Source organism: Andrographis paniculata, unplaced genomic scaffold (genome assembly GCF_009805555.1).
Source record: "Andrographis paniculata isolate CXL003 unplaced genomic scaffold, ASM980555v1 Contig98END, whole genome shotgun sequence".
Lineage (NCBI taxonomy): Eukaryota > Viridiplantae > Streptophyta > Magnoliopsida > Lamiales > Acanthaceae > Andrographis > Andrographis paniculata.
Window position 1 is genome coordinate 23,094 of NW_026137637.1, and position 13,558 is coordinate 36,651.

General features: G+C 37.4%; 3 protein-coding genes across 4 annotated transcripts; 2 read left to right on the forward strand and 1 right to left on the reverse strand.

The window, feature by feature from the left end:
• Positions 1-945: 945 nt before the first annotated feature.
• On the forward strand, positions 946-7,467 carry LOC127243931 (damage-control phosphatase At2g17340-like). Of its 2 annotated transcripts, none has more exons than XR_007837065.1 (12): positions 946-1,296; positions 1,369-1,434; positions 1,570-1,636; positions 1,743-1,811; positions 2,141-2,281; positions 3,986-4,114; positions 4,229-4,315; positions 6,020-6,094; positions 6,181-6,258; positions 6,353-6,430; positions 6,863-6,948; positions 7,034-7,467. XR_007837065.1 is itself a non-coding variant. In XM_051264178.1 (12 exons), exons 1-12 carry the CDS (start codon positions 1,136-1,138, stop codon positions 7,112-7,114), a joined length of 1,095 nt encoding a protein of 364 aa, XP_051120135.1. In that variant the 5' UTR covers positions 946-1,135; the 3' UTR covers positions 7,115-7,467. The 2 variants fall into 2 exon arrangements, 1 of the variants encoding a protein (XP_051120135.1); XM_051264178.1 differs by having other exon boundaries at positions 6,886-6,948.
• A 1,332-nt stretch (positions 7,468-8,799) lies between these two features.
• On the forward strand, positions 8,800-10,900 carry LOC127243957 (GDSL esterase/lipase At5g33370-like). The gene is made up of 3 exons (XM_051264213.1): positions 8,800-9,260; positions 9,645-9,775; positions 9,936-10,900. The coding sequence occupies exons 1-3, from the start codon at positions 9,020-9,022 to the stop codon at positions 10,665-10,667; spliced, it is 1,104 nt and encodes a 367-aa protein (XP_051120170.1). The 5' UTR covers positions 8,800-9,019; the 3' UTR covers positions 10,668-10,900.
• Positions 10,901-10,964: 64 nt separating this feature from the next.
• Positions 10,965-12,891, reverse strand: LOC127243956 (uncharacterized). Its single transcript, XM_051264212.1, has one exon. It carries the CDS (start codon positions 12,846-12,848, stop codon positions 11,586-11,588), a length of 1,263 nt encoding a protein of 420 aa, XP_051120169.1. The 5' UTR covers positions 12,849-12,891; the 3' UTR covers positions 10,965-11,585.
• Positions 12,892-13,558: the final 667 nt, after the last annotated feature.

Genomic DNA, 13,558 nt, shown 5'->3' on the forward strand with positions numbered 1-13,558 from the left:
TTTCCATCGTAATTTTGCAACAAATTTAATATGTTGTTATTTCCGTCGCAATTTTGCAACGGAATGTTATATTACTTGTGTAATTTTAAAATATTTGTGACAAATTTATTCTATTGCAATATTCTCTCACAATATATCGCAATTGAGACTATTTATTTGTTGTCTAACAAATTCCATTGCAATTTTGCAATAGATTATATTCCGTACCAATATTCCATTGCAATTTTCAATTTTTTTAAGTGCCAGCCAAAAAAAAATCCTAAACCCTAAACCCTGGCTAGACATTTTGGCTCATTCTTTGATTATATGAGGTTTGTCTTGTATGCTTATTTTACTGGAACTGTTTAACTTTTACCTGTAAAACTATGTATAACTTCTTTGATTAAAACTATTTTGGGCACTTGCTATATAATTTTTTTAAAAAAATAAAATAAAATATCCGAGACCCTAAACTCTATCCCAACGGTGATATAATATATTATCTCCGTCTTATTTGTTATGTCCACATTTTTATTTTCGTCTATCCCACTTATACTATTATTTTCTTTTTTTAGAAAAAAATTATACACTTTAATAATATTTTAAAATTTTAAAATTTTAATTAAAATAATTATTTTAATTTTAATATATAATTATTTTTATTACATAATAATTAATTTTATTAATATATTTTTAATTATTTATTAATTATATCGTCTAAATTTTAAGATTACAGTAAAATAAATATGATAATCAGAACGGAGAGAATAATACTTTTTTATATGAACATGATAACCAGGGCAAAAGGAATAATTTTTAAAAAATATAATACCAACTCACAAGTGAAATTATAACCAAACATACCCTAAATCTTCAGACTGTCCGGACTTGGATTTGCCTACAAATAAATTCGCTTATTTGCTGGGTTAATCCGCACCAATAAACCCGTTTTAATATTTACTATAATTGTAAAGGGAGGAGAAAGACAGCAGCAAAGTCGAGGCGCCTCAGCATACTCGGTCACAGGGTGGGTGCTTACATTAATTACATACCTTATTATTTTGATCTGAGGCCTCGAGGCTGATAAGAGGATCATCTGGGAGGAAATCGATTGGATTCATTTGGATTTGGGATAAATTACATCAGCATACATTAGATGGAGAGTGCGGGGGAAATGGTGCCGCTGCCCGTGTTGATCGAGTCCAATTACAGAGCTTGCACTATTCCATACCGATTCCCTTCCGACAATCCCAAGAAGCCCACCCCTACTGAGCTCTCTTGGATCGATCTCTTCGCCCGCTCCATCCCCTCTTTCCGGTAACCCCACTTTTTTATTTTGATGTTTTCTCGATTATTACTACTAATAAATTCCCTGATATATATATATAGCAAACGCGCTGAGGCTGACGATACAGTTCCCGATGCTTCCGCCAAGGCTGAAAAGTTTGCCCAGAGGTACTAAATTATGCCCCCCTCGCGCCTCATTTGTTGCCTCACTCGCACGAACCACTCTTCATTTCCAATTCCAAGGTTTTTAATTTCGTGGCTTCCGCTGGACGGAAAATCTTGCTTATCCTACCCTCTCCACAGGTACACAGAGATACTGGAGAATTTGAAGAAAGACCCTGAGACTCACGGCGGCCCACCTGATTGCATTGTACGCTATTCTGCAATCAGTCTCGAGTTAATGAGCTTTTAAATTTCATCTCAGCTGATTTAAATGTTGAAGCACGTTCCATTCTTGTGTTTCTTCTATGATTCAGCTACTCTGCCAGCTTCGTGAGCAAGTGCTTCGAGAAGTAGGATTCAGAGACATATTTAAGAAGGTCAAGGCAAGTATCACTGCTTACTCTTTCACCAAGATAAGTAATCTCCGCTAAGTTTGAGAAGAGCAGAGTACTCACTATTACATGCGATTGAAAAGTTGAAGGCTTATCCAATTCAATATTTAATCATAATGATTTATTTCTCCTTCAATTTTGATATTGACATATCACTGGATACAGAGTTAAGGCCTGAGAAATATATGACAACGACTAATCTGCATCTCTCTCTCGGCAGAACATGAGCAAAGTTTTATGTCTAATTGGTTTAATCTGGAGCAAACACTCATGTCTAATTGGTTTGATCTTTTCTTTTCTTTTTTTTTTTTTCCTGACAGGATGAAGAGAATGCCAAGGCAATATCATTATTTCAGGATGTTGTGCATCTTAATGATGCTATCCAGGATGAATCCGAGCGTTTTGAGAATTTGATCAGAGGAATCTTTGCTGGGAACATATTTGATCTTGGCTCAGCTCAGGTACTTCGTGTGATCTGCAGTTTGATATAATCAGTCATGATGTGGTGTTCTCTCTCTCTCTCTCAATTTTCAAAATAAAGGCCAATAATATATCCATCTTGTCCTTGCATGGTCTCCAGTTAGTGTTAATATTTTATGTTGTTCACTAGATATTTTACTTCTGGGGAAATCACTTCTTTGTTGATTTTCATATTTCATGAGCCACATTATCAAGAGTGCTTACTTTGAGAAATTTAATTGAGGTGCTTTCTGGGGGTTGATGCAGTACACTGACTTGAGGGGATTTTGGGGTGATAAATTTTTTGTAGTGAGTTTCCCAAGGTTGGCAATGTTACTATAAAATTGGGCCCTTTGATCAAGTAAACTCACCTATTTTGCTTTTGTTTCCTTCTTTTCATTATGGATTATTGGATTTGTTAACTAGATCATGTATCGGAAGGAAATAATATATGGTTATTCAGCAGAGTTTCTAGATATAATTTTCCCAACCTATTTTTCATTAGTGGTTACAGATGCTTCATGAAGCTGTAGTTTTCTTATCTTATAAGAAATTGTGTCCTATTTTTATTTCTTTTTTGATACGTGGGAATCCGCAACCATTACTCTTGTGTCCTATTTTCTTCTTTCTATGTTTTGTAGCTTTGAGAAAGTTCACATAAAAATGTAGTTAGCATATGTTGTCTTTGTTGTCCTATATGCCCTGCAGAATTTTTTTGCAAAGAAGGGTGTGTTTATTTTGTGTTTTGGTTTGAAAGAATATTTTTTATGTGAGCTATAAGGTAATTGTGGAGGTAATATAAATATAATAAGTGTGTGTAGTATATTAGTTTGTTTGGGGAAATATGTGGAAATTTTGAGTACGAGAACAAAGCCTTTTAATTTTCTTTTGAAATAGCATGTGTATTCTCCTGAGCAGTAAATTATTTTCTGCTCTTTAATCACTGCCAAGCTTCGTGTCTCTATAATACTGCTTATTTAAATTTGTTTCAGTTTTAAGTGATTTAAATTCCTTGGAAACCATTGGTGATTCCACAGTCACTGATAATTCAATTGATCTTTAAATTTTGTTTTTGGAAAGTAAATGGAAGGAAGTGACGTGGTGTTTGTTGTAGAAATAAGTAAGCGTTGAATGGAAGCTCTTGTTCAGTTAGGTTTCAACTGTCATATTCTTCACTAACTAACTGTGTAACTTAGTAGCCTATTGATCTACTGTTCCTGTTAGTTTCTTTTTCCATACGCTTTCTTGTTATTGGTTTGCACTTAGCTAATATTCAAATCATGTCATTAAGTATCTGGTAAAATATGTTTGTGTTTAACTTCTGGCATGAATTGTGATCTTGGTTTCTTCTGGAATTTTCTTTATTATTTTATCTTTGGCAATTCTGGTTTGTGTTTTGCTAATTATTCCAGTCCAACACTAAATTTGTAAAAATTAGTACTAGAACTCTTGAAAAATATCACATTAGCATGCTATTCACAGCATCAGAAAATATTAGATAAGATAATGTTTTGTTCATGAATTTAAACTCAAAACAGCTATACTATATTCGTAAATGGTTATAATTCTTACTAGGAATAGATAGAAAATTACAGAGTTATAACAAATCCATCCTTGCAGGCAATGTTGTATTGATAAGTTGAAATAGATTATCATACACTGGAGTTGTATAATAACAATTCTTTGAAATGTTGTTCACCTTGAAGCTTGCAGAGTTATTTGCCAAGGATGGTATGTCCTTTCAAGCAAGTTGTCAAAATCTTGTTTCTCGGCCATGGGTGATTGATGATTTGGACATTTTCATTTCAAAATGGGGTCGAAGATCATGGAAAAAGGTATCTCTTCGCATTTTGTAGTGTTCTCTTTATATTTATTGTTCATTCAACATATACAATGCAACCGAATTTATATTTTTTTATAACTAACTTTTAAATTTGTATACACAACAGGTCATAATCTTTGTAGATAACTCTGGTGCTGATGTCATATTGGGTATATTGCCATTTGCAAGGGAGTTACTCCAGCAAGGCATGCAGGTGTGTTTGAAATCTCCCCCTTAGTTTATTGTTTATATTTTTTGTGATTTGCTATAGTTGCCGCTGATATTGGACTAGAGATGTCTATCTGTGAAGAAATAATTAATAGTCGAAATAAACTGTTTTATTCATGTCTGTAGAAAGCTCTTGAGAATTAAATTTGAGCACATTTGTTTGATTTAAGCTTATCATAATTCAAAATAATCAATCTAGAACGGTAGAACCATCCAATAACACCTTCGTAAGAAATGTGGATTTCTAGATGGTAGAAAGCGCTGTTGTGTTACTGCCTGCTATTTAGTTATTCTCCATATTCAAGTATCCTAGTGTCATAAATAGATTTCATTAAATACAGGTGAAATCTGCCGCAATGTGTGAATTACGGTTTTTATTTTTATAGTGTGTCTGGTTTCTATTTCATTCCAAAATAATACATCTTGTATGGAAACAATTTGGTCTTGACCAAAAGTTATTCCTCTCACATGCCAAGAAATTGGATTTTAAATTTCAACATCTATGTCACTTTGCAAGGTTTGAATCTATTTTTTTATGTTTTATATCACTCTACTCACTATTAGGGGCGGAAATAGGCGAGGCAGCCTATCAGAATTGGTTTAGGCTTTACAAAAATTTTTTTAGGCCTATCAGGCCAGTCTATTTATATATATAATTTTGATTTAATATATAAAATTATTCTATTTTTAAGTATTTATATTTTTTAAAAAAAATTAATTAAGTGATAATAATCAAATATAAGATTGATTTAATACATAAAATAATTATTGCATTTTTATTTTTTTACTAATATTGAATTTAAAAAAAAATAATAATTATTATTATATAGGCTTTTAAATAGGCTCCTAAGTAGGGATGGGAATAGACCAAGCCGCCTGTCAAGGGCCTACGTAAGGCCTAGCCTAGCCTGATCTATTTACTAAAAAAGGCCAGGTCAAAAAAATTTTTAAAGCCTTTTTTATTTAAATAGAATAGGATTTGGCTTAAAAAAAAAGTTTTTTAAATTAACAGGTCGGCTTATTTATTATTATTATTTTTTTATAAAAATATTTTTTTATTATAATATATTAAAAATAATTTTCTATCTAATAATAATATTTATTAAATAATTTTAATTATAAATTTATTATACAAAATAGAATTTTTTAACTTATATATATTAAATAATTCTATTTACTTTATTTTTTTTTATTTCTAACTAAATTTACAAATAAATAAATAAAAATATTATGTAGCCTTTTAAATAGGCTTGTAAGTTCGGACAAGACTTTTAAAAAGGCTGAGCTTTTAAAAAAAAGAAATTCAGGCTAACAGGATAGGCTTAGGACAAATTTTAAAACAGGCTAGGCCTATTTAGCCAAAGCTTGGCCTGACCTGGCCTATTTCCACCCCTACTCCTAGGCTACATAGACTTAAAAATAGGTCAGATTCAGGCTTTATAATCCTTCTATTAGTCTAAAAGGCCAGGCTCATGCCTTAATTTTTCAAAATAGGCCTGGCCTGTTTAGCCAAAGCCTGGCCTGGCGGGCCTATTTCCATCCCTAATCACCATGTATTGGACTCAGCCTATTCCATGTTTTATAGATGCATTTTCTTGGAAGCCCAATCCAGTTTGGAATCAAGGTTATGCAAGGTTGCCTATGCATGCTATAACTTTGAAGCTATTTACACCTTCGTACTCCTCTGCAGGTTGTATTGGCTGCAAATGACTTGCCTTCTATCAATGATGTAACATACCCTGAGTTGATAGAAATTATAGCCAAGGTAGTGGAACTGCTCTGGATTTTTATATTATTATTATTATTAGTTTATCCTTTACCAATATGTTTTTGAATTATTTCTGTTTTTAGTTAAAGGATGAGAATGGGAAGCTTATGGGAGTTGAAACCTCAAATCTTTTTATTGCAAATTCTGGAAATGATTTACCTGTAAGAAACTATGTGCCATCTCTTACTGTTTTTTGTCGTGTAGTTTTGTTTTGTGCTATGCTAGGGGTATGTGAGGACATGGTCTTATTTACAGGTCATTGATCTTACAAGAGTGTCACAAGAACTTGCCTATATAGCAAGTGATGCTGACCTTGTAGTTTTGGAAGGAATGGTAATTCTTGTTATACAATTTCATATATTATGTGAGGTTGTGTTGCATGGTTCAAAATTGAAATTTATTTGAAAATTAGTAGTGCAGTTTTAGTCGGGTATGGACTTTTGGTATAACTATTTATTGACTGTTCTAGCTGGAACATTTTTTTCTGTGAAAATGAATGCTCACCTCCAGCGGGAATTTCACCTAACACATGCACACACGTGCATCCATCCAGGATCGAACCTGGGACCCCACCCTCAAGCGAGGGATGTCTCACCACTTGAACTACAAGGCTTTGACTTTGTAGCTGTTATTTCTCCCAATTCACGTTTCAGTTATGTGCCACCCTGTCATGAAAATATGGATATTTGAGGAAGCTATTGTATTATGGTCTTGGTACAAATTTAGTTTCAATTGTTTTTGTTTTACCAATTTCTTGATTTTCAGTTGACGTTTGAAATTTGGGCCAGGGCCGGGGAATAGAGACCAACCTTTATGCTCAGTTCAAGTGTGATGCCATGAAAATTGCAATGGTAGTTCAAAATGTTGAGACTTGTCTCATTCCACAGAAATGTGATTGATTTCTCAGTAATCAATTCCTTGTACCCTCTCTTTCAGGTGAAGCACCCTGAGGTGGCTCAGTTTCTTGGGGGACGACTATATGATTGTGTCATAAAGTTCAATGAGTTTGTGCACTAACGAATGGGCTGGTATTGGCATTCTATTGTAGTTAATTTGAGTTGTAAGGCCGGCATTCTATTCTCTCTCTCTCTCTCTCTCTCTCTCTGAAATCTTTTCAGTCTTCTATCCTTGGATTTTTTGGTTAGTGTACAAGTTCTAGATGGCGCCATCCTATTTATGTTATATTCCTTCCATTAACCACTGGGATAACTTCAGAAACTCTGCTTGCTTTATTTGGAATTTGGCAGTTTATGCCGGCTCTTAATCTTTAGATGGCTAAAATTCCAATTATAGTAATAAGTGCTGAAGATATCACCAAGGAATGAGCTGTATACACATTCAAAAGTGGCGGAAGCATTGTGAATCATTTATCTCCAATATACTGAGATCTAGGGTGCGTTTTCATTGGGCCTTTTTTTCTTTTTTTTTTTTCTTATTAGTATTTTAAGTAAAAAATATTTACTTTGTAACGTAAGTGGTGCTCGAGTTGATTTGTGACCCGTGATCACTGGATTCACTTACCATTCCGTGACAGGCAGCAGAGCCCGCTTAATACCCAATTCAATCTATCACAGGCTAGACGGGTACAGGTGATCAATTTCACGATCTGTAATACATCTGAAGAGGTAAATAAGAAGAATAGTTAACCAGTGAAAATAATCGATCACCATTGATTACTGCCGTACTGCTCCCAGGCCAGAACAATTGATTATATGTATGTCTTGTTATTTGACAATCCATTAGGGTTATTACGAATTATGGTCTCATACACTTCTTCTTCTTCTTCTTTCCTACCATACCAGTCAGCCCTGCACAACTGAGTCAGTTGAGGAGAGGGGAGGACGCTCGGCTTCTTCAAGTGGGAGTGGTTGGGTAGGTTAAGCTTCATTTAATTAGCTAGCTAGCTCTTCACATGCCTCCTCTCCTCCCTCTACTTTGCAGTGGGGACATGCGCGCACACACAGACGCTTACCTGCACGACCTCCCATTTCCACATCAATCCAGATGGCAATATTTATTCATCTTCCCAGTTGGCCAGGCCATATTTGGTTTTAGTAACACGATATAATATAATACTAATATGGATTGCATTGCATTTTTGAATCACATCATCTTCATCGTCTACTCTTCTAAAGGCATCTTTGACGTCGGTTGTCCAACATACGCTAAATCCAGCGCTGCTACATTGCAACGCCAAAGAAATGGCGTTGCTTTCTTATTTTTTTAATTTTTTTAATTTTTAAGATTTTAAATTTTAATTTTAAAATTTATTTTTTATTTTTTAAATTTTTTTAAAATATATTTTAAATTATAAAAATAAAAAATTATTTAAAATAATAGTAAAAAATAGAATGATTCTATAGGAAAACTACAAGTTAAAACTCCATAAATAAAATTGAACTGATTGGTTGGAGATGCCCAGACCCTTTAATAGAACACGGCCTGGGAATTACTAAGATGGATGGGGTGGGATGCGATGCGATGTGGGATACAAGCATTTGCATGTGCGCCTTGGGATCAAGAGCGACGTGCCTTTGGTTACCAAGTGGATCATTCTAAACTTAAACTGCAAAGCAATTGCAAGTTACATTTGTAAATACAGTTGAACTACCATCGGCATCACGCACCCAGGTGCACTGGCTGTCTTGTGGTCCTCTCTCCCTTCTAATTTACAACTCAACTCAACCCATTATTAGCATTCTCCCCACCCCCCACCACCGTCTATTAACTCCTCCCCTCCCAATTGGCAATTGCCATGCTCCTCCTCCAACATGCATGTTGATCACATACTCCTTTCCCATATCTTTACATTCACATTCAAATTACAGTAGCTAGCAAGCTAAAGTGTGTGTCTCAAAAATTAAATAGTTCCAAACTTTCTGTGTGCTATAATATAATACTGTGTTTCCATCTGTCCCTCCAATGGAGAACAGTAGTACTGCTATTGTTCTTTTGGCCTTCCTTGCAGCTACCGTGTCACTTGATTGTAGTACTGCCGAGGGGAGAGCATTTTTTGTTTTCGGAGATTCTTTGGTTGATGGTGGCAACAATAACTACTTGGCTACCACTGCTCGTGCGGACTCACCACCCTATGGTATTGATTATCCAACCCATGAGGCAACTGGACGCTTCTCCAATGGCCTGAACATTCCTGATATTATCAGTTAAGCGCCAACAGTAATTGATTTATGCTGCATATCTACCTGGCAATGCAACTCAGTTTTAAAGACATCCCCTGATCTCAACCAGTGCATGTCTATAGACTTGTCATAGTTTTTCCTTGGTTTCTCTAACACAAAATAAAAGGGATGCTAGAGCGTTAGTACACCTATCAAACATTACCTGATCTTGAAAATGCCTAGTGAGGTTAAATCTATATATATATATATATATATGTACGTATGTCTGCACATTCGCAAACAAACTATAAAATATTTTAATGGCACACAAATACACTGCTAACTAAATAATCTTTTACATCTTTCTTGTAAGGATCATATATCTGTGTATAGAGTTTTGATTAGGTGTTGATGGGATGGCACGGCAGGTGAGAACATTGGTGGGAGTGAATCGCCATTGCCATACTTGAGCCCAGGCCTGACTGGGCAGAGACTGCTGGTTGGAGCCAACTTTGCTTCTGCAGGGGTGGGGATCCTTAACGACACTGGCGTTCAATTTGTAAGTGTTACTTACATTCAATATCATAGATGAGATGAGGTGAGATGAGATGAGATGTGTACAAATAAAACTAGCACTTGCTTGATTGTTTAATCTCCGTAATTAAACATGCATGCATGGTGTCATCTCTTACCTTATCTTAAAATGAATTAAATTGCAGGCGAACATAATCAGGATCTGGCAACAGTTGGAATACTTCCATCAGTACCAAGAAAGAGTGAGCGGCCTGATTGGCGCCGAGGCGGCCACCAGACTGGTGAGAGAAGCGCTGGTCCTCATCACCCTGGGAGGGAATGATTTCGTCAACAACTACTACTTGGTGCCCTTCTCAGCCAGGTCCCGCCAGTATGCCCTTCCAGACTACGTCCGCTATCTCATCTCCGAGTACCAGAGCATTCTCCTGAGGCTGCACCAGCTGGGAGCCAGAAGGGTGCTGGTGACAGGAGCAGGCCCTCTCGGCTGTGCGCCGGCGGAACTCGCCATGAGGAGCAGTAACGGGGAATGCTCAGAAGAGCTGCAGACTGCAGCGTCCCTCTATGACCCACAGCTCACCAAGATGCTGGTGGCCCTCAACTCCAAGCTTGGGGGAGGGGCCGTGTTCATTGCAGCCAACACGGGGCTGATGCACAGGGACTTCGTGCGCAATCCAGGGGCATTCGGATTCGTGACATCAAAGAGAGCATGCTGCGGCCAGGGGCCTTACAACGGAGTAGGACTCTGCACCCAACTATCCAACCTCTGCCCCAACAGGGAAGCCTATGCGTTCTGGGATCCCTTCCATCCTTCCGAAAAGGCCAACAGGCTCATTGTTGGCCAGATGATATCTGCCTCATCAGAATATATGAACCCCATGAATCTAAGCACCATCATGGCCCTTGATGCCATGACATGACATGAGTGACATTGTAACTAGCTAATAGATTTTTATTTGATTAATAACCACACTGTATGTGTGGGTGTGTGTTGCTCAGCGCTGCGCTGCACTTTCATCATTTGAACTTATTCCCATGCCCAGGCTCCCTTGAGAAATGATATCGATGCGTGCAAGTTGGTAGCTGAAGATTTCAACCTGTTATTGTTGATCTTGATCATTCAAGCGTAATAAAGTTGTTGATTTAGTTGTAATGTGTAGGAGTTGAAGAACCGTGTTTTAATGCCATAACATACCACAATAAATAAGGCAGGCAGCCATTTCCCTTGGTTGGAGAGATAGCTAATGTGCATGCATAGACTCTTACCTCTAATCTAATGAATGACTTGCATTCACAGAATCTCTGGGGGTGTCCGGCGTGGGAACTGTCTCAGAAGGTACATCTACATATCATCACTGTCGAACACTTGTATCTATCTGGTTCCGAGTCTTCTAATTCTCAATCATTTAGTCCTGCCAATACGTTTGGTTTTAGTTTTTGAGCTTGGTGGCATCATCAACATTCAGACGTCAGGCTGTCCAGTAGTACCCAGGCTACCATTGCGTGCCTTTTGTGGCTACTGTGCTGTGTTGTTAAGACATTCTTGCGGCTGCTCTTCTGTTCCGCCTGTTGTGGTGGGGGGTGGTTGTTTGTGCTGCTTTAAGTAGTGTAAGTACAGTTTATCCTCCAGAATAGAACAGCAAAATTAGATATATATACATAGATAGATACATAGATGTTAATGAGATGGCAAGTATTGGAATAGAGGTGATGTTGGGAAATAACAAAATGAGATGTTACAGTCGTCCATCCACCCATCCATCCATCAAATACACACACACACACACACAGCTTATTGGCATCATCATATGGGATAAGGAAACTCGCAGTGCTGTGCATCAACAGCAAAGGGGGCAGACGAGCATTCCATTCTCGTTACAGTCAGTGCAATTCATGGGCTCTTCCTCCTCCTCCTCCTCCCTATCCTCCTGCACAATTTTCCGGCTGCCATTGCAGTTGAAACACACAATGAACCTGAACCCAGCACACCCCTGGCAGGGGGGGCCATCACCGTGGTGATGGTGTAGGGGAATCCCTTGAGTGAGTGGCTTGAGCTTTCCTTGCTCGTGGAGGGCCAGGACCTCATCCACTCCACCAATGTACCTCCCCTTGATGAACAGCCTCGGAGGCAGCAGCGTCTTCCCCCCAAGAATCTCCCACAACTCCTCCTTAAACCGCGAATGCATCGATATGTCCCTCTCGAAGAACAACACCCTCAGATTCTCCAACAGGGACCTCATCTTTTGGCAGTCCTCAAATGTCTTCCGCACCGCTCGGAGCCCGGTTGTATAGAATACAATGGCGTCACTGCCCCCTGGCGGACACTTGTCTTCGAATTCCAGCAGTGGATTGACACTACAGCTACCGCTACTGCGACTGCTGCTATCATTATCATCATCATTCTTGCTTAGCTTGACTTTTCGGGCTTTTAGGGGGGGCTCCCGCACCCGCTCCTCAACAACGTCGTCGTCCGCCCACAAACTGGGCACCTCAATTATTCTTGATCTTCTTTCTGCTTCCCTCGCCTTGGCTTCCGTGATTGCCTGTTCAAATGCTGCAAGAAGTTTGGGATCAAAAAGGGTTCTAGAGTTCAAATCGGGTTGCCTGAAGGACGATGCGGATGCGTCCGTGTCCGACAGAGCAAATTCCCTCTCCCTCTCCCTCCCGTTTAATTTGGCCTTGAGGGGTCGTCTCATCTCATTCTCATCTGAATTTTCTGATCTAGAACCTTCAGATTCAGCAGCAGCATCGAGTTTTCTGTGGAGCCTGCGATTCTCTTTTTCATCCATCTCGTCGTCAAAATCCATGTCCTGGTCGTCCAGGTCTTTCATCAGCTCTGACACATCGATGATCTCTGGCTCTTGCACTAGTGGGGCTGGGAGAGGGTAGTTGTTTAACTTGGCACGGGATTCATGCTTAGGTTCCGGCTCGACCACCAATGGCAACGGCAATGGAGAAGGAAAATTAGGGGTCATTTTTTGAGGGGAAGGGTAGATATGAGTGTCGCTGACCTGAAGAATTCTTTCGGGCTGCTGTTGATGGTAAGTCAAGTACCCAATTGTCTTGAGTTTCTTTAGCAGCTTTCCTTTCATTCCCATCATCTCCTGCGCACACACGAAAGAGGGGTTTTGAAATACTGTTATCAAGAAGACAGATGGAAAAACAATGGAAGCAAAAGAGATGGAAAGAAACAAATGAGATAGTGACAAGAGGTTTAACGGCTAGTTGGCCTTTCTTTATTCATATATTTATTGTTACGGCCTTTTAAATTTTGAAAATGATTTAAACCTTGTATACTGTATTTTAGTATATAGAATGTAAAGTAACTATTAATTTTGATTTTTTTTTCTTTGTTTTGATTGATTATGGTAAGAATGTAAACCAACATGTATTTTTATTTATTTAATATATATTTTTTAACTAATTATTAAATTTTAATTATTATAATACATATTTAATAATATTATAAATAATAAATAATAAAATATAATTTTAATTATATTCTATGATCAAATAATAATAAACAATATTTAAAATATTAATTGATTTCGTAAATTTAAAAATTTATATAAAATAATAAATAAAAAAGAATATTTATAGAATATTCTTTGATTCTGTTAAAAAATGTATTTCCTCCGTCCCACATAATTTGTCTCTATTTTCTATTTTCGTCCGTTCTACATAATCGACGGAAACACCCCAGACTTTATGACTTGTGACAATGGACATTCAAGCTTACAAGTCTCACACCAAACAAAAACCAGAATGCATGTCGCGAGCCGCGAGAAAACCAGCAATTGAAAGGAAAATG

What these genes read in the sequence shown, in the direction of transcription:
- LOC127243956 (XM_051264212.1), bottom strand. Translation starts at nt 12,848, where the DNA reads ATGATGGGAATGAAAGGAAAGCTGCTAAAGAAACTCAAGACAATTGGG.
- LOC127243931 (XM_051264178.1), top strand. Translation starts at nt 1,136, where the DNA reads ATGGAGAGTGCGGGGGAAATGGTGCCGCTGCCCGTGTTGATCGAGTCC. An exon ending in TACTCCAGCAAGGCATGCAG is followed by an intron (nt 4,316 to 6,019) that starts GTGTGTTTGAAA and finishes ACTCCTCTGCAG; the next exon opens with GTTGTATTGGCTGCAAATGA. An exon ending in TTGTAGTTTTGGAAGGAATG is followed by an intron (nt 6,431 to 6,885) that starts GTAATTCTTGTT and finishes AATTTGGGCCAG; the next exon opens with GGCCGGGGAATAGAGACCAA.
- LOC127243957 (XM_051264213.1), top strand. Translation starts at nt 9,020, where the DNA reads ATGGAGAACAGTAGTACTGCTATTGTTCTTTTGGCCTTCCTTGCAGCT. An exon ending in GAACATTCCTGATATTATCA is followed by an intron (nt 9,261 to 9,644) that starts GTTAAGCGCCAA and finishes ATGGCACGGCAG; the next exon opens with GTGAGAACATTGGTGGGAGT. An exon ending in ACGACACTGGCGTTCAATTT is followed by an intron (nt 9,776 to 9,935) that starts GTAAGTGTTACT and finishes ATTAAATTGCAG; the next exon opens with GCGAACATAATCAGGATCTG.